The sequence below is a fragment of the Rutidosis leptorrhynchoides genome, chromosome 2 (genome assembly GCF_046630445.1).
Source record: "Rutidosis leptorrhynchoides isolate AG116_Rl617_1_P2 chromosome 2, CSIRO_AGI_Rlap_v1, whole genome shotgun sequence".
NCBI lineage: Eukaryota > Viridiplantae > Streptophyta > Magnoliopsida > Asterales > Asteraceae > Rutidosis > Rutidosis leptorrhynchoides.
Window position 1 is genome coordinate 568,655,076 of NC_092334.1, and position 21,382 is coordinate 568,676,457.

General features: G+C 34.2%; 2 protein-coding genes across 5 annotated transcripts; one reads left to right on the forward strand and one right to left on the reverse strand.

Annotated features, from left to right (window-relative positions):
• The first annotated feature begins 330 nt into the window (after positions 1-330).
• Positions 331-6,196, forward strand: LOC139894580 (uncharacterized). 4 transcript variants are annotated; one of them, XM_071877947.1, is made up of 5 exons: positions 331-432; positions 2,515-4,856; positions 4,892-5,200; positions 5,472-5,544; positions 5,745-6,196. In XM_071877947.1, the coding sequence occupies exons 2-3, from the start codon at positions 3,409-3,411 to the stop codon at positions 4,995-4,997; spliced, it is 1,554 nt and encodes a 517-aa protein (XP_071734048.1). In that variant the 5' UTR covers positions 331-432; positions 2,515-3,408; the 3' UTR covers positions 4,998-5,200; positions 5,472-5,544; positions 5,745-6,196. The 4 variants fall into 4 exon arrangements, with proteins under 4 accessions (XP_071734048.1, XP_071734049.1, XP_071734047.1 ...); XM_071877948.1 differs by lacking the exon at positions 331-432 and adding an exon at positions 2,251-2,437; XM_071877946.1 differs by lacking the exon at positions 331-432 and having other exon boundaries at positions 2,251-4,856.
• Positions 6,197-8,400: 2,204 nt separating this feature from the next.
• LOC139893172 (APO protein 2, chloroplastic-like) lies at positions 8,401-10,685 on the reverse strand. The gene is made up of 4 exons (XM_071876322.1): positions 10,547-10,685; positions 10,029-10,162; positions 9,533-9,888; positions 8,401-9,385 (listed from the first exon to the last, which is right to left on the reverse strand). The coding sequence occupies exons 2-4, from the start codon at positions 10,158-10,160 to the stop codon at positions 8,554-8,556; spliced, it is 1,320 nt and encodes a 439-aa protein (XP_071732423.1). The 5' UTR covers positions 10,161-10,162; positions 10,547-10,685; the 3' UTR covers positions 8,401-8,553.
• Between the last annotated feature and the right edge of the window lie 10,697 nt (positions 10,686-21,382).

The following is a 21,382-nucleotide window of genomic DNA, read 5'->3' on the forward strand; positions in this document are numbered from 1 at the left end:
AACCACTAATCCATAAGAGCGCTGGGAGTGGTTGTCCGTCTCCCCACGTCGCCTAGCTCGTCGCCCGTCGCCCCACTCCCCACTCCAGTCGCTTTGTTCCGTCCCCCTCTGGTCAGTTACCCATGCGACGCAATTTTACAAAAATCAAATGGACCGTTGGTATTGATTTTGCTTTTTTTATTTTATTTTTCTAAATCTGACATACCCAAGTAACATAGGTCACCACTTCCCACTTTTTCTGACTCAGCAAGTTAGGCCTGACATGTCACCACTCTAATATATTTAGTATTAATTAAAGGTTTAAAAGTATCGATTTCATCTCTTGAATGTGACTCACCCGGCCCCATTTGACTAATTAAGGTTTCACATCGCAAAAAACGCAAAAATGAAACGGCGAATTGTATAAATCATGCAACTGGTAATTGTATTATTGTAAGTATTCAGTTATGATGTACTAGTTTGTTTACTGTGCAGCTCTATTTGAAACTTTAAATTTTAATTGATGTTGAAATTTGGAATTAAAAAATTGGAAAAGTAATGGTGGGATATTTTTGAATTAACCATTGTTGGAAATTCATTATGATTAGATTATTGATAATTTGGTTGCTCAGTGAGCATGAGTTTGTAACCGGTGATAATTTGTGCACAGGGTCAGTTATAACTTGAGGAAGGTGTTATGTGGCCATTAAGTAGTTGTAGTATTTTTCCTACTAGATTAAATTATTATTGTGTACCAAACAATATGTTAATATAGCTCTTGATGTGTAGAATAGATGCTTGGACTCGTTCACACTTCTCAAAAATGTTTATTAACTAGTCAAATGGGTACATTTTGGATCAAGTCTTGCTAAAAGTGAAAGGTTTTGTAATTTGGAGTTTGCACATATATAAGGTCTTTCATGGACTCATGGGTGAAAATTCACTTTAGACCGAGTAGCTGTCTATGAGGCATGAAGCAAGAATATTTATAATTCTGTGCATGACAGCATGTTCTAATTCAACCAAAAGATGATTTACAACTTCTTGTTACTGTCTTACTGATGTCCCCTGTTTACAACTTAATTAACAAAGTATCTCTTTAAGAAACAACCTATTAGTTATATGTGACTGAAATTCATCCCCTGCAATTGAGCATGTATTAAGTTATAGTTTGTGTCCGTATGTCTATTTATTAAAACTTGCTTGTGCCTTTAGAGCCACCGGTTACTGTGGTTGATCCGGCTAGGTGCTTTAACCTTCAAACCTTTTGGTAGCAAACCCTGAGAAATGTTAATCACATGGAAAAACCTACCATAAATAACCACAAAATGAAACAATAATAAAGTTTTGACATCGACAAATTAATTCCCTTCATATGTTTTGACAAAATGAAATTAATTCACGGGTCTGAAGTTTTCTTTAGGTTATTAGAACCAAGGCTATATAGTGATTGCTGCACGGCAGATTATGCTTCACACTCGAGCATGACATGTTTGGCAATGATACATGTGCAAACCTGTAATTGGAGTTAGTTTTATATAATTGATTAAGAAGCTGGTGTATATTCTTATGGTTTGCAATATGATAGTATTTCATATTACATTTCTTTCTATTAGTTGAATTGCAATTGATAAGAACTTTTGGTAGGTCCAATTTCATTTATAATGTTAGTGGTGTCAATTTTGACCCATTTACTTGTGAAATGGGTTGATTCAGGCTATATCCTATATCTTATGTTTCACTTGGTCCAAATATTTTCGGCTAAAAACAGAACATATTATTAGATGGATTAACACAATAATAGTTGAAAGTTGATATATACCTCTTAATTATGGGTAATATCTCTTTAGTTAGCATATGTGTAATATCAAATGATTAGTGTAATAAGTAATATATTGGCAGAAGTTGCTTAACTCAGACACGCATATACATACATCTCACATATATTTAGAGCCGTGGGCAGTGGCGGAACTTGAGCCCGATAGAGGGGGTGAAGCTAGTGACATGGGGGTAAACACTAAAAAAATCTTATTTTTTAGTATTTTTTTTTGTGTGTAAATTTTTTTTCCGTTAAATTTAGGTGTGGCGGATACCCCCTTTGGGTAACCCCAAGGTCCGCCACTGGCCGTGGGGCCGTTCCAAACAGATTTTCTCTAACACCTTTTAATTACATTTCTTCCAATATAAATATCTGCACGTCCACTCTACCTCTTGCCATATCTTCAGTCCAATACCTGTAGAATGACGGCTTGTCTTCCCACGGAAAGCTTCACTGGTGCTAAGGTTTGTAACGTTCTTGAGGCCCCACCATTTGTAAACACGAACCCAAATATTAAAAGCGTGCTTGCAAAAGATTAGAGCATATTCTATATCATCATCACATAGATTGCATATCACATAGACTGCATTAGACAACAATGTAGGTCCACTCCTCGCTTGTCCAATTCGAGTAAAACTGGTAATCTTCGTCTTTTTTTTCTGTCCATATGAACATCTCAACTTTTTTAAGAATGAAGTTATTTCTCATAATTTCAGGTTGACCGCGACCTTCTTCAAGTACCTTTTCTTCCAGCAACGATGTGAGAGTTTTTATAGTGATCATCCCATTTGTAGATAGTGTCCACTGCCATATATCTTTTGACCTGCTACTGTATACATGTGACTCAATCATATCCATTTTACTAAGTAAATTAAATTCACTACCCACATGTCCAAAGGGAGATAGGCTATAGCCAATGTTTCAACTTATCTAACAAGATTCTGGTTGACATTTTCCTAATGCTGCCATTGTTAAGGGTCCTCAATTTAAGTAACTTTATGATAAGTGAAATACCAGATACTATTGCTTGGTAGCTTGAGGCACTTGAGGTATCTTAATGTATCTCAAACTAATATCACACAACTACCAGAAAGTGTCTGCAACCTCTATAATTTACAAACACTTATCCTGTTTGGCTGTTACGATTTAGTTAAGTTGCCCAACGACTTCTCAATGCTCAAAAATCTGAGGCATGTTGACATCAGAAATACTTACTCTTTGAAATTGAATAAGATGCCCTTAGGGATTGGTAAGTTAAACAGCCTCCAAACACTGTCCAAAATAATTATTGGAGGTGAAAACAGATTTGGAATTAGGGAGCTGAAAGAATTGAAGAACCTGTGCGGGGATATCCGTATTGAAGGGTTAGAGAAAGTGACAAATGCTAATGATGCACGAGAGGCTAACTTTTCTCAAAAGAGGCTTAGCGAGTTAGAGTTGAGATGGAGTGATGTGGTCGATGATTCTGGAAAAGATTTTCTCGATAAGGATGTATTAGATGGGATGAAGCCTCATAGTGGTACTCTAAAACAACTTAAAATAGTGTCACATAGAGGAATAGAGCTTCCAAATTGGGTTGTGGATCCCAATTTTAATAAGTTATCAGAGGTATGGTTACATACTTACATGGTTGTAATAATTGTACATGTTTACCGCCACTAGGGCAGCTACCCTCACTTGAGAAGTTGTTTATTGAAGGCATGGATGAGGTGAATAATGTAGGTTTGGAGTTTCTTGGTACTACTGGTGTAGTGTCATTCCCTGTACTTAAAATTCTAAGCTTCAAAAATATGAAGTGTTGGAAGTTATGGTCAACCAAAAGAGGGGTTGTGTTTCCGTGCCTTGAGAAGCTTGTTATTAGAAAATGTCCAAATCTGGTCGAAGTATCAATCGATGCACTGCCTTCACTAAGACATCTTAAAATAAGGGAGTGTGATCACAGTGTGTTGACTAGTGTGTTGACTAGTCTGGTTCAGGTAGCTTCATCCGTCACAGAGTTAAACCTAGGTCGTATTTCAGGTCTTACTGATGTGATGTTCATGAGAGGTTTTGGAGATCATCTGAGGAAACTTGAAAAGTTAATCATCAGGTCATGTGATGGGATAAGATACTTGTGGGAATCAGAAGCAAAGGCAAGCGTGGTTCTTGCGAGTTTAAGGGAGTTGGAAGTAGATAATTGTTATGATTTGATTAGTCTTGGTGAGAGAGGGGAGGAGGATGATAATAATGACAAGAGTGGAAGCAATCACTTGGCATCTCTTAGGAACCTGTCTATAGAGAAATGTAAGAATATTGAGCGTTGTAGTTGTCCAAACAACATTGAGACATTGAGTATTCTGAGATGTGATTCAATTAGAGATGTGTCTTTCTCATCTCGAGGAGGGCAGAAACTCAAGTTAGTTTATATTGATGGATATGAAGGAGGAGGAGACAAGACTCAGATGCTTATCAACAACAACAACAATACAGGGATGCCATCGCTTGAATCTCTAGATATTAGACGCTTTCCACATCTGAAAATCATCGTTGAATTGAATTGCTTCCTTCATATCACCAGTTTGAGAATAGTTGATTGTGAAAGTCTGGAGTCAATGCCTGATGTACAACTGCCGAAACTCATATTCTTAACACATCTGGTAATTTACAAGTGTCCAAGTTTGGGTGGTTCATTTCCTGGTGGGCTTTGGCCTCCTAAATTGAAAAAATTAACAATAGGTAAGTTGAAGAAGCCGATATCAGAGTGGGGCCCACAGAAATTCCCACCCTCACTTGTTGACCTGGAGTTATATGGTGGGGGATCGTCAGGAAATGAGGATGATGCGAGTATTATTATTAGTGATGACCATTTGTATTGTCTTCTTCCATCGTCTCTCACCTCTCTCCATATAAAATATTTGAAGGAAATTGAAACAATATCAAAGGGACTGGAACACCTCACATCCCTCCAACATCTTGAAATTCAAGACTGCCCAAAGATGAAACATATCTTATTACCAACATCTCTTACTTCCCTTGAGATACGCGATTTGAAGGAATTGGAAACAATTTCAAAGGGACTGCAACACCTCACCTCCCTCCAACATCTTGAAATTCGCAACTGCCCAAAGATGAAAGATCTACCGAAAATGCAGTTGAGTTCACTTCTCAGTTTGAGAATCATTGGTTGCCCGAAGCTGAAAAAAAGGTATATCAAAAGTAAAAGTGGTAGTGAAGAATCCTACAACTACATGCCCCTCATCTCCCATATCCCCAAAATCAACATATGGGATTAATAATGTGGGTTTGGTTCGAAAAAAAAGTAGTAGTGAAGAATCCTACAACTACATTCCCGTCACCTAAAACACTAAGCTTCGAAAATATGAAGGGATGGACGCATGCTGGACGATTCATCAAGTGTGTCAGGTAAGATTTGTTTACTTTTCACCCACCATTTCATTATATTATGCGTGTAATCAATCACCAATTCATTATATGTAATCAAATTTTTTCTTTTTTTTTTACAGAAACTCTGAATTAGTTATTTCGTAAGTCCGTGTACACTGGCATTTTTTCTTGTTTTCAAGATTTCTAAACAAATGATCATATATTTCCGATATTCCATCGTTGATTTATCCGCTTCTTTGATCATATCACATGATTCTCACTTTATCATATCACATGTTTCTCTTTGTAGCTCAACGATTTTGGTGTAGATACAGTGCTGAAACTGCTGCTGTAGGGATCTAATATTCATGGTTTACGTGGAGGTATGACCTGAGGAATAATTCTCATTGTTTTCTAAAAATATTCACTAGGCAAAAACTTATGTCAGTTACCTAAGTAAACAGTTAGATAATAGGTCGGCTGGACCCAGTCCAGTCCAACCAAACCTGCTTTGACCTTACTCAAACGTACACTTCTAATTTTCCACCTTTGATTGACTCGTGCTATTATGGTTAACATGCAGGACACCAAGCAAAGGAGTTGAATACTTGGTTGAGGTGTCAGCAGCAGATGGTGAGGCCATTGCAATAACTCGTGCTGCTGCAAACGCACGTCAGTCAAATGCAGAAGTTGACCTGTCAGATTGGGATCGTGAAGAGAAGACTATTTCTAGTGACCACGAATCTGATGTTGTAACTGATTCTGAACAAGCTGTTGTGATATGAGTCTGGTCTATCATCTATATCATGAAACTGGTAATGGTATTATTGTAAGTATTCAGTTATGATGTATTTGTTATACTGTATACAGCTTTATTTGAAACTTTAAATGATTATTGCTGTTGAAGTTTGGAACTGAAAAATCGGAGAAGTCATGCTGGTGGGATATATTTGAATCTAGCAGTGTTGGAAATTCATGTAATCATGTTGATTAGATTATTGTTAATTTGGTTGCTTAATGAGCATGAGTTTGTTACTGGTGATAATTTGTGCATAGTTATAAATTGAGGAATATGTTATGTGGCCATTTAGTAGTTGTAGTATTTTTCCTACTGGATTGATTTATTATTGTTTGTCAAACAATATGTTAATATAGCTCTTGATGTGTAGAATAGATGTTTTTACTGGTTCTCACTTACCAAAAATGTTTATTAACTAGTAATATTTGAGAAAAATTGTGGCCATAGCTGATGCCAAAACTCTTAATGGGTACATTTTGGATGAAGTCTTGCTAAAAGTGAAAGGTATAATTTGGAGTGTATCTTTTAGTGAGAACGAGTGATCTTAGTGATTCTTGTTCAGAACAAGTGATCTTAAAAATCTTTGTTGTGATCTCATTCTTAATGGCTCCTTATGACTTATGAGGACAGCTCTTCGTCGATTTTCAAGATATCTATACTTTCTATTAAAGCATGATGACATCGTAAAAATGTTATTTCCTTTGTTAAAAAAATAAAAATTAATCTAAGTATGGTGGGTGATGTCATTAACCTAAATAGTTTTGAATTAAATCTATACTTTCTATTAAAGTTTTAAAATGATGACATCATAAAAATGTTATTTCCTTTGTTAAAAAAAATCAAAAAAAGAAAATGAAAAAAAAAAATTAAACATAGTGGGTGATGTCATTAATCTAAATAATTTTGAATTAAAATAAGATCTTATTAATTATTTTAATGATGTTATTAATAAAAATTATCCAAATTTTAAAAAAGAAAAATTCTAAACCCCATGATGATGTCATGAAAATAATTAATTGTATTTAATGAAAATATTAACATATTAATTGTATAATATATCTCTTTACGGGATTAATTACTATATATGTATGCGAAATATGTCTCAATAAAAGGTTGTAATGTAGTCTTTTATGATAAGGAAAATAGTAATTGTGATGTCTCTAACCTAAATAATTTTGAATTAAAATAAAATCTTATTAATTATTTTGATGATGTCATATATAAGGATTATCCAAATTAAAAAAAAATAGAAATAACGAGAAAAATTCTAATCCCATGATGATGTTATCAAAATAATTAATTGTATTTAATAAAAATATGAAAATGTTAATTGTATAATATATCTCTTTACAGGATTAATTACGCTATATATGTATGTCAATATATGTCTCAATAAAATGTTGTAATGTAGGCTTTTATGACAAAAGAAAATAGTAATTGTGATGAAAATTGAAAGAGAGTGATGGGAGAATGAATGTAGTTCATTTGTTCTGACCAAATTAAGTACATCAGTATGTTTGTAAAAACAACGACAAGTTTCTTAGTCGGAGTACGTGATTCTACGGGTCATTAAACTAAATAACTTTAGCATTTACATTCACTTAATACCTAAAACATATCATTAAATTGTTTCGTTTAAACAAACCCGTAATTTCACGGGTCATTTCACTAGTATTATTGAAAATCTAAAGAATGAATTAAAGAAGATTCATTAATATCTTCCCCAATAACTATAAATCTTGTGTTTTCCTTATTTATTTTCATCACATTTATTTACAAACAACACCCAAGTTCAAGAAGATGATTAAATAAAAAAGTTTTTAAATACAAACTAAGTAATTAACTATTCAACTCCACCTCTAGTTATTTATAAAGACATATCCCTCCGAATTATAAACAAAGCTAAGCTATATAAACAAATAAATCCATACATTTTATATCAGCGTTAATTACAAAAAAATGAGGCCTTTTGGAACTCCATCAGACTAATGTGATAATACAGCTTAATGATAATTTACAAGTTTGCTAAGTTATAACTAGCTTTTCCTGAAAATGTGCAAGAAAAAGTGTTGGAAGATTATCTATAATTAATAACGTTATGAAATCTTAAGACTCCGTTTGACTCACGGAATTCAATGGGATTCTGGCGGAATTGGAATGGAATTTAGACACGTCTAAATTCAGTTAGAATTCCGCCATAATTTCATTAGATTTCGTGAGCCAAACAGGGTTAGAGAACGAGAATACGATAAGCAGGTTATCTCTTTAATTTACAGCATTAAAAAGGACTATCGCGACTAGAAACACATACGTGCTAAGGTGAATATTGACCAACATCACTTCACTTAATAATAATAACAAATATTTAACCACCATTTTTAGACTAATGCAATCGCCAGTTTGTAACGTTTTTAAAGAGGCACTTGGATAAAACATTACAACACAATTAAAATGATCCAATCGGAGGGAAACGCGTAGTAAAATCGAGCCTTTAGAAGATAATTTATATCTTAAAGAACGATCATTTTACAATTCAGAATTGATCATATGAAATACACAATAAAAAAGTAAATTTAACCATACGGTTATAACTTCAAACCACCATTTCTGCTTCTCTAACACTACTAGGAATACCAACATCTAACCGCATCGTCGGCTTGTACTGTTCAGGTACAACCGCACCACCCTGCACACAAATCTCCACGACAGCTGGCGCCTGACCATAAAAATTCCTCAACTCCTTTTGCAACATCGGTTCGTCCAAATTAGGAACATGCCACACGTACCTTGGCGGTATCAAATCATCAAGAACCGCCGATTGCCACCCGTGCTGTCCATTCCTCTGTTGGTGCTTAAACGCCCCACAGTTTTGTGCTTTATGACCCGTGGGTCCCACGTGGATCTCGGGGCAGTATCCACAAACTCTCACAGGGTACATCTTCATCAATTTGTTAGCCCCTGTTCTCATCTTCTCCCATACTTTAAGCGTTTCTTCTGCAAGTAATACTATTTCTTCTTTATTAGACGGTGGGGTTATTTCCCAATCTGGTATTTCAGTTAATAACATGGGTTTTGGATCTTGTGAGGGTAAATCGGGTAATTCACTTTCATCAGCATCGATGAACTCGCTTTTGCTGATTCGAATAATGGGTTTTCGTCTTCTTTTTGTGGGGAAATCGGGTAAATCGACACCTGCTTGAATGCAAAGCTCAACAAGTGCTGGGATTCGAGGGACGGAAAATCGTTCTTCGTGAGTGATACGTTTTCCCAAACGATCGTATAGGTGAAAAGATTCGATTTGAACGATTATGTCCTCGACAATAGCGTCTACCCACTCGTGTTTTCCCTTTCGAATAGAAGAATTTTGACCTTGACATGACTTGAAGGGATGACCCACGGGTCCCACATTAATTTCATTACAATACCTGCCAAAAGGAGATTAAACATATAGAAAAAATCTAACTCCTATCGAAATCTCACTGAATCAACACAATATTGATGAGATGAACATTTGAATGAGATTCAAACAAAAAATTGCAAAAGTTAAATGTGTATCAGGGCAAAAGAATTACTTGCACGCTTGTACGGGGACCACTTTGAGGAGCTTTTTGAGATTGTTAATCAATATAGTTCTTGCATTCAACACATTATAAGCAAGAGGAATCATTCTCTGAACCAGCAACCCGTTTTTTGGAGGTGGGGCGGGTCTTTTAGGCTGGCCTTTTCTACTCTTCATCCTCTCCCTTGCAGCCCGTCGAAGGTCCAAAATAGGTACAGGAAAAGGCTTTTTTTCTTTCTTGGAATAGTAACGTGGCAAATCAACATTTTGAGGATTATTGCTGCAACAAATAATCAATGATTGTGCCCTAGATATATTGGGAAATGGACCTAAAAATACACATTGATGTCTGGATTTCTTGACACTAATCTGCAAGAAAATACTTCAAGTTATTATCAATGTTGTTCAAACCAAGTCAAGTTGTGTGTATGCTTGAATTTACAGAAGCCATGTTTCAAAATGTCAGTTATTCAATACAAAAGCCAGATGCTAACATATACATGTGTTACCTTCACAGAATCAAAGAATTCGAGATCCTGTTGTGAATTGTATTTCAAGCTGCCAGCTTTAATGGGTAAATATCTCTGTTTACTTACAAAGGAAGTAGTTCCCAACTCAGGAGAAACCAAACAACAACTCATATCTGCAATAAAAAATAACAATTGTCAGTTTTTATTATTATATCATAGAAATGAACTCTTACATATAAAATTCTTGAAAATTTGTGGTTTCTAATCTGTTTAAATCAATAGGTAGGAACTTTTAGAGAGTGATTAGTACCCTAAACAACAAGCTCACTACTTACAAGTGGTGTTACTTCTTCAGCAGTTCTACTATTGCTTAAAACTAGCAGTGTTCTCATTGAGGAATTTTATCAAACACTTGGTGTTCATGATATTGTGAATCTTATCTGCTACCCATCATAGAAAAGTATTGACTAAGATAAATGCAAACCCGGCTATAATTGAAGAGATTGAACACGCTAAATTGGAAATAAATCAAACAGATAAGGCAGGACGAAACATACCAGCAGGAAATCGAGAAATTGAACACGGAGTTCGTCCCAAATGAAGCCGCTAGAAGCTTGAGGAGCAACACCCAGTAACAAGGCTTGTTTAGCAGCGGTTAAGGTGATGTTTGGGTGAGATTATTTTGCGCGTGTAATCTGAAATGTAAATTAGAAAATGAGAAAATAAAAATCAACAAAAATGATTAAAAAGTCATTTTAGAATTGAAGTGGCGTTGCTTTTTAAAAAAAATAACGAGATTATGTCTCATTTAATCCTTCTATTATATATATATATATATATATATATATATATATATATATATATATATATATATATATATATATATATATATAGTTAGGATCAAGAGAAGTAACCAATCGGTGGAAGTAAATGTTTTTTTTTCGTTTTTTGAAAAAACTTTGTTCACGAACATTATAGATTGGATGAAAATATGAACATTTAATAAAGACACTTTGTGATAAATGTTTTTATTTTAGCGAGAAAACGCTCGACAAAATAATATTTAACAATTATCGTGTTTTTCGAGCGTATTTTGAGGTTTTAGATATTAGGGTTTAGATATTAGGGTTTAGATATTAGGGTTTATAGGGTTTAGATATTAGGGTTTAGATTTAGGGTTTAGATTTAGGGTTTAGATTTAGGATTTAGATTGAGTTTTTAACACGAACGGTTTAGAGTTTAGGGTTTAGGGTTTGGTGTTTTGGGTTTATGGTAGGGTTTAGGGTTTGGTGTTTTGGGTTTATGGAATAAACCCAAAATACCAAACCCTAAACCCTAAACTCTAAACCGTTCGTGTTAAAAACTCAATCTAAATCCTAAATCCAAACCTATATATATAATAATAACATTCATCACGAACAATATTATCTTGAATATTATTTTTGTCGATCGTTTTCCCGCCAAAACAATAACATTCATCACGAAGTGTCTTTTCTAAATGTTCATATTTTTATCCAATCCATAATGTTCGTGAACAAAGTTTTTTAAAAAAACAAGAAAAAAAAATTGCTTCCCCCCGATTGGTTACTTCCCCATTGATCCTGCCCCTATATATATATATATATATATATATATATATATATATATATATATATATATATATATATATATATATATATATATATATATATATATATATATATATATATATTGGTAGGATCAAGAGGGAAGTAACCAATCGGGGGGAAGCGGGAGGAAGCAAAAAAAAAATTTCTCGTTTTTTGGAAAAACTTTGTTCACGAACATTATAGATTAGATGAAAATATGAATATTTAATAAAGACACTTTGTGATAAATATTTTAATTTTGGCGGAAAAACGCTCGAAGAAGTAATATATAACAATTATCGTGTTTTTTGAGCGTATGTTGAGGTTTTAGATATTAGGGTTTGGATATTAGGGTTTAGATATTAGGGTTTATAGGGTTTAGATATTAGGGTTTAGAAATTTAGGGTTTAGGGTTTAGATTTAGGGTTTAGATTTAGGATTTAGATTGAGTTTTTAACACGAACGGTATAGAGTTTTGGGTTTGGTGTTTTGGGTTTATGGAATAAACCCAAAACACCAAACCCTAAACCCTAAACCTTAGACCCTAAACTCTAAATCGGGCTAAATTTTACTTCACAAAACATTATAAAAAAAAACGTTGACATTTTTCACGAACAATATTATCTTGAATGTTATTTTTGTCGATCGTTTTTCCGCCAAAATAATAACATTCATCACGAAGTGTCTTTTTTAAATGTTCATATTTTCATCCATTCTATAATGTTCGTGAACAAATTTTTTTCAAAAATCGAAAAAAATTTTTGCTTCCCCCCACTTCCCCTCGATTGGTTACTTCCCCATTGATCCTTATATATATATATATATATATATATATATATATATATATATATATATATATATATATATATATATATATATATATATGTGTGTGTGTGTGTGTGTGTGTGTGTGTGTGTGTATGGAGAGGATCCGGTGAGAACTTTTTTAATGTGAGAACTAATTCGAGAAAAAAAGTGGCGGGCGAAAAAAAAAGGAAATTCGAGCAAAAATTAAAAACACGAACGAACAAAAATTTATAGTCGAGCAAAATTTTTTTTTGTTCGAATTACAAAAATGTAGAACACATTTTTGTTCGAATTTCAATATTTTTTGTTCGACTACCGCTGTGTTCTACATTTTTTTTTCGACTATAAAAAATGTAGAACACATTTTTGTTCGAATATCATAATTTTTGTTCGACTTTCATTTTTTGTTCAACCGCCTTTTTTTTGTTCGACTTTCCCTTGCTCGAATTCCCTTTTTTTGCTCTCCCGCCACTTTTTTTTTGCTCGAATTTCCCTTTTTTCGAATTTCAGTGTATTTTTGAGTTCTCAAGGTTCTCACACCAAAAAGTTCTCATTTGATCCATATATATATATATATATATATATATATATATATATATATATATATATATATATAGTGGCAGGATCAAGAGGGAAGTAACCAATCGGGGGGAAGCGGGGGGAAGCAAAAACTTTTTTTTTTCGTTTTTTGAAAAATCTTTGTTCGCGAACATTATAGATGGGATGAAAATATGAACATTTAGTAGACACTTTGTGATAAATGTTTTTATTTTGGCGGGAAAACGCTCGAAGAAGTAATATATAACAATTATCGTGTTTTTCGAGCGTACGTTGAGGTTTTAGCTATTGGGGTTTAGATATTAGGGTTTATAGGGTTTAGATATTAGGGTTTAGAAATTTAGGGTTTAGGGTTTAGATTTAGGGTTTAGATTTAGGATTTAGATTGAGTTTTTAACACGAACGGTTTAGAGTTTAGGGTTTAGGGAGAGACAAATCAAAAGCGGCCGCGAGAAGATCGATTTCGTTCGATGCGAGAACGACATCTCGTTCAACAAACTCTTCAAAGTCCACCAAAAGTTCAGTTATGAAGGACGAAGAAAAAAGTTTATCTCTTGCGGCATTTTGAGATGCAGCCAACAAGCTGCGCAAGGGATCCAAATCCTAAATGCGGATACCGATCGTTTAAACAAGAAAGACAAAAAAATGGTTGGAAAGCTTCAAAGTTGGGTTCGAAAGAAGTTTAGAGATATAATCCAAATTTCGTCTTCCGAAGATGAAGATGAAAACGATAACAACAACAATGATGACAATAATGACGATTAAGCAACTACTTTATGTTTTATTTCAATTTTATAACTGATTAATTTTGTGTTATGTTTAAGTTTATGCACTTTCTAATTTTATGTTAAATGTTATTTATAGTTTTATTTGATATTATGTAATTTTAATTTTAATTAGAGTAAATTACACCAATGGTCCATGTGGTTTAATGTAAATTAAGTCGCTAATCCATATCTCTTAAAAATTACATGGTTCGTCCCTGTGGTTTTAAATATCAACGGCGCTGATCCCTGTAATTTATTGTAAATTACGTCGCTCGTCCCTATCTTTTTAAAATTACATGGTTCGTCCACGTGGTTTTAAATATCAACGATGCCGGTCCCTGTGGATTATTATTATTATTATTATTATTATTATTATTATTATTATTATTATTATTATTATTATTATATTATTATTATTATTATTATTATTATTATTATTATTATTATTATTATTAAGCTTTGTTCACTTTTTTATTCAGATTATATGTAGTTACATCTAGAGTTTCTTTTAATCATGTGTGACGATCGCTCCAAATCCATATGGACGAACACGTCATTCATCGATTTCATTGCGAGGTATTTGACCTCTGTATGATACGTTTTGTAAACATTGCATTCTTTTGAAAAGGCACACCATAAATGAATATTTAAGTCAAAGGTTTTCGACATCTGATGATTTCTACATATAGACAATCACCGTAAATAATAGTTTACAATAGTACTTCAGTTGACAATGCAGTCAAAATAAGATACATGGTGATGATTTGGTGAATGCAACGTTTCCTTGAAAAATATGCCATGTAAGACTCCATGCACATAGTTTGTCTAACATATAAGCAAACAGCGGAAGACTTCTAGGGAACCTGAGAATAAACATGCTAACAAGTGTCAACACAAAGGTTGGTGAGTTCATAGTTTTAATGTTTTGTATAATCTGTACACAAAGGTGGATCACAAGATTTCAGTTGTTTCATCCAGAAATGTTTATCAAAATATTCTACAAGATTGAGCACCCTGGTAACTAAACTTAACGTATATATAATTTGTACCCTTTGTATAATCATCTTAATAATACACGCAAACCAACGTGTACGCTTCTCAAATAGCATACGTCCGTTAAAAGGCTAGCGCTCTAGCTCGGACGGGGATATCAAGCCCTATGGATCCATATACTACTACTCGCGCTCACCAGTTCTTATAACTGGCAATTACTAGTTACCAAAGCTAAGGGATTTTCGGTTCAAACTCAGTGTAGAATTTAGTATGTACTTGTATCCATTGTGTTAAAAATAAAGTGCATGTATTCTCAGCCCAATGAGAAAGGGAGCAAATGAAACTCACATTAGCAGCATATAAAGTCGTTCACCAAAATGTGACCGAAACTCGGATTACCAAATAACCGTAGATCTCAACCTAGAGAACATATGTTGGTCAATAAATGTTTATCAAGCTAGGTCAGGTCATAGTGTATCACAATCCTAATGCTCGAGATCGACATACAAAAGTTATCCAAAGTCGTTTCATACAGTCAATTTTGACAATAGTTCAACAAAATGAGACGTACCTTATATAAGGATTCATTTACTCGGTTGGTAATATTCAAAAATTCAATTTATCAATCTTACAAACAAGTTGTTTAAATATTAATTGCAGATTCAAAAGCAATTCCAATTAACGTCAATTATAATTCAGTTGATCATATCTTTTAATCCGTTCATCGAAACTTTTCGATATCTAAATGAAAAGTTATTGATTTTTCGCCAGCTTTCCAAAAACATGTATATCATATACCTTTTACCAGTAATATATGTATTTAATTCGTGATCTATTATAAACTGTTTAACGACAAAATTTAGCATACAAGCATGCATAAATATATATACTCGAGCACTAGACATGGATACACAATTAATATACAAAAGATAAGATATGAATGCTCACGTATCAATATTGTGATTCAATATTGTAGAAAAGTACGTAGACGCAACAGAGATGATAAACACTAGGTTTGATTCATAAATATACCCCCGAACATTACCCATAATTTCCTTAGCTCTATCCCGCTTAAAAAACCCATTTTGAAAGTGACACGCTCAAGACCTCGTCGTAGTATTTTATGTATAATATTAATATTACTAATAATAATAAGATTAATAATAATATTAATCTTAATAATAATAATAATAATAATAATAATAATAATAATAATAATAATAATAATATAAATAAAATAAATAAATACTTACGGAGTAATTGAATCAAAACAGAAGCAGAAATGATCGAGCTTTTATAGGTGTGGCCTGTCCCCAGACCCCATGCGATCGCATGGTTCATAAGGCCATTGGCCATGCGATCGCATGGACCATTTTTCCAGCTCACATAATTTTGGCAACTAGCTCGTCGACATATTTTTATAATATATATATAATATATAATTTAAATTAATTAATTATATATTATATTTTATTCTTGTGCATAGTTGATTTGTAATTTTTGTTCCGATAAGTCGTACGTCGTCACTCGACTTATGTTCCGGTTCCGGTTTTTCGAATGTCCCTTCGTACGCTGAGAAAATTCGCTCTTTACGTTTCGTGACACGTACCTTTGTCAAAATATAGTCTTAAATTATCAATAAACTATATCACTCAAAGTGTATCTTAAACTTTCGAGTGTTTTGGTCATTTACTTCTATAAATCATCGTCTCGTAGTATGTACATATACATTTTCATTTTGAAATAGTGTTTAACTGTAGCAAAGTTACTGTAGTAAAGTTTTTTTTTATTGTAGCAAATAGTGATTTTCGAAAACACTGTAGCTTTTCGGGTACTGTAGCAATTCGAAAATACCGTAGCAAATTAGTGTTTTACTGGTTCATCTTAAACGTTTTAGTTAACTTATCTAAATATCAATCGAATCAATAATCGAATGTTACTATCGTTTACTAAATAACTTGAAATCATATATATATATATATATATATATATATATATATATGCACATTAAGTTATATATATATATATATATATTGTTCGTGAATCTTCGAGAACAGTCAAAGAATAATTGATTACATGAATATAGTTCCAAAACTTTGAGACTCAACATTACAGACTTTGCTTATCGTGTCGAAAACATTAAATCATTTAAAGATAAAGTTTAAATTTGGTCATAAATTTCCGGGTCATCACATCATGTGTTATCTCAGTTAAATAAATGGAAATTATTTTGAATGTTTAACAAATTTTACAAGCATGAGAACCAAACGACAGTCAGAAACCAGTGCATGCCTATAAAAGTTTGTCCGAAGTTCGTTTGTTGCTTAGCTTTTATTAGAAGAGATTTAATGTTCTTCCATCTTACTTCAGTTTTCTTTATCAAGCAGCAATGAAGTTGACTTTTTAAATGTCAAAAAAGATTAAGATCAGAATGTTGATCTATATTTGTACCACGTTAGACTATCTGATACAGAATGTTGACTTTTTCTTTTTTATCGAGATAGTGTATGATTGACTCTATACGACTGTAAAAAAAAACAATCATGCTACGAGTACTAACTTGTAGCTAACTAACTCATACTAATATCTAAATTGCATCTTTAATTCAGCTTAAATATATATGTATATATAAGTGGTAATGTATAACGTAATAAAGTGGTTAGAGGGACAAATTGGGTAATAATTACAAGCTTATAGTTGACTTAAATTAGGTAAGTCTACCAACGAGGACAGTATGTTGCCACTCACCACCACCACCACCACCACCACCAACAACAACAACAACAACAAAAACAAAAACAACAACAACAATAATAATAATAACAATAATAATAATAATAATAACAATAATAACAATAATATTAATCCATAGGGACCAGCGTCGTTGATATTTAAAACCATATGGACGAACCATATAATTTTAAAGATATAGGGACGAGCGGCATAATTTACAATAAACCACAAAGACCAGTGCCGTTGATATTTAAAACCACAGGGACGAACCATGTAATTTTTAAGAGATAGGGACGAGCGACGTAATTTACAACAAACCACATGAACCATTGGTGTAATTTACTCTTTTAATTATTAACTCTTTTTTATATAATATTTTTTATTATAAAAACAAATAAAAAACAGCAAAATAGAAAATCAAAATTAAATCCCACTCATCCTTAGACAACAGCCCCCATTACAACTCTCATTTTTCCTACCATGATCCAGTCAGCGTCTTTCTCAAAAAGTACATGATATCCGATCCATTTCACAATCATCATTATATCTATTTTATATGGGAGGTGATACTCACACACCAATTTTTGATCTATACACACTTTTTACCATAAAACTTACAATTATATCCTTAAATTCATCTAGAGAGTTGAACCACAATTATTGTAATTAAGGACATATTAGTAAATTAGGTGTGTATGGATTAGAGATGCAATGGTCACCCGATCCAATGAATATCCCTCCGATCCATCCGCGTCGTGATGGATATGGATGAACCTAAATGGATATGAATATGAATATGGATGAAATTAAAAGGATATGGATATGGACATGGATGAAAAGTTTCATCCATGGATATATCCACTAAAACCCGAAATACATATACAATTAGATAAATGTAGATATATGTTTACATATTTCATAATAAAATTGTAACAACCCAACCCAATATACAATCGAACACGTGTAATAATTTTTATTTTATTTTACAGTGGAGTGCGCCACGCGCACACCTCAGGGTGCGCGGCGCGCATAGGCCCACATTCAGTTCTGTCCGATTTCGTCAATTTTCAATTAAAGATCTCCCACTTCCCGGCATATTTAGACGAAACGCTTTTCACAATATGTTATAATGGTTAAAACTTACACGATTCAATAATAAAATGAGTTTTACAAAATGGGGCCCACATCGGCCGTTTTACGAGTTTCATACAAAAGTTCGAGTTTCGACCGCACTAGTTTAAATTCCAAACGACACTATGAGCATGGTTTTTGGGGTTAAACTACCCAAATCTCGGTCAAACTCCAAAGCTATCACATCCCAAATGCGACCCCTAAACAACAAGCGGGATCTCTAATCCAATCGAAGGCCCTTACCCTTGTCAACGCCGGAGCCTATAAAAAGATAAACAACGAGAGGGTAAGCAAAGCTTAGTGAATGCAATAATTATACCCATATATATATAACATACCTACTTGCAATCACTTACACATATACCGCATACACGCTAGCAATACAATTAGCATACCATCTCATGTACAAAGCTAATGATCTCCAACAAACCGCTACTAGCGTAATCAATAACATATAATCGACATAATATAATATGCTACAAAACAAAATACACAACCATGGTTAACCATTCTAGCGTCATGGTGCTACCGGCTCTTTGGTTCACACCATACGCATTTGTCATGATGCTACCGGCTCTTTGGTTCACATCACAACTCGAGTCATACTCACTCTAGAGTGCTACCGGCTCTTTGGTCCACACTCTAATAACGCTAAGGTGCTACCGGATCTTTGGTTCACACCCTAACAAATCGTGCTATAGCGCTACCGGCTCTTTGGTTCACACTATAACACACGTACTATGACGCTACCGGCTCTTTGGTTCACATCATAGCACGCTCGCACATACTATGGCACTACCGGCTCTTTGGTTCATACCATAGCATACAAATAAATACATTACATACATATGCATATAATCATTCCACTCACCTTAACGATTTGGTGACGATTTATACCTCCACAAGCTTCAAAGCAAGGTACCTAATATAATAAGTACTCGATCAACAAACAAACTTGTTGGACTAAATACCAACACTTCACTCATGTGCATTTAATGACTTAAATGCATTAAATGCCCCATTTTCACCAAAACCGCCCTTTAAGGGTCAAGACCATCATTAATCACTTAAAAGCTAGTGATTAAGGTCCAACAACACTAACCATTACACAATTAGGGTTTTTCATACCCATATTTCCCAATTAGGTCAATCATTAGCCCTTTGACTAATTTAAAGTCAACACACCCATTTCGGGTCATCCACTAACCCATCTAACACCCATTTACTAATTAACTAGGTGTGCTAGTGATTAACTAACCAATTAGAACTCATAAACATCACTTAACATTTTGAAACCCTAGGTTAGTCACCATTGAGTCTTCATGACTCCATCTTACCCAAGAACACCCAAAATCACCAAATATGTATTTTATGTTCTTCATTTACCCAAACCCTAACCCTTACACAAAATCAAAGTAAGGAAATTAAAGTTAGAACATACCACTACAACCACAATGGAGCTAGAGAGGAGATGAACAACTTTAATACCCGCACTTTGGTCCGAGAACAACTTCTTCCTCTTGGATTTAAGCTTTCTCTCTCAAGAATCACACTCTCTTTCTAAAATTAAAGTGATATGGATATGGTAGTTGAAAATGGAGTTAATGATACTCCACAAACTGACTAACTGGTCTTTAACTCGTCCACAAGTGAAATTACCAAAAAGCCCATCAAAATATCTCATTAAAACAGCAAAAACCCGGCTACAGTAGGGAGTGCGCCGCTCCCTTTGGTGTGCGCGGCACGCACTAAGCTCAGATTGCTCTCTGACTTCTGTTTAACTGCACAATCATTCCCACAATTTATGTACTCTATATACTCTGCTGTACAATGAAGATTAGGGTCTTACAACTCTCCCCCACTTGAATCGGAGCGCATCCTCGCAATCCAAGCCGCATGACAAGAGGGAAGATAAACCAACACGAATTCTTCGGAATCCCAAGTAAACTCGGAACCTTTACTACGACGCCATTGAAATTTATAAGTTCTCACTTCTTTATTTCTCAACCTTTTGACCTTCTCATCGAGTATGGCAATCGGCTCCTCAATATACTCTAACTTATTGTTTAGCTCAATCTCGTCTAACGGCACCCAGGATGAATCATCCGCAAGACACTTGCGGAGATGGGAAACATGAAATGTATTATGGATCTCCGCAAGCTCTTCGGGTAATTCCAAACGATACGCGACTTCACCAACACGAGCTAAAACCTTAAATGGTCCAATAAACCGAGGAGCTAACTTTCCCCGTTTTCGAAACCGAATAACACCTTTCCATGGCGAAACCTTAAGCATCACCATGTCACCTTCTTGAAATTCGATCATTCGTCTACGCTTGTCGCATACGACTTTTGTCTATCTTGCGCCTTTTCCAAATGATCCCGAATCATATCAATCTTGCTATTCGTTTCTAAGACCAAATCGGTACTCCCGATTTCCTTTTGGCCAATTTCACCCCAACAAATCGGAGTTCGGCACCTCCGCCCATAAAGCATCTCGTAAGGTGGCATCCCGATACTTGTATGATAACTATTATTGTACGAGAATTCCACCAAAGGTAAGTGCTCATCCCAACTACCACCGAAATCAATAATACACGCCCGCAACATATCCTCTAATGTTTGATTCGTACGTTCGGTTTGACCGTCCGTTTGAGGATGATACGCCGTGCTCAATTTCAATTGTGTACCCATATCTTCATGAAACTTTTCCCAAAACCGAGATGTAAAACGAGTATCTCGATCCGAAATAATAGATATAGGAACCCCATGTCGAGCGACTACCTCCTTGATAAACAA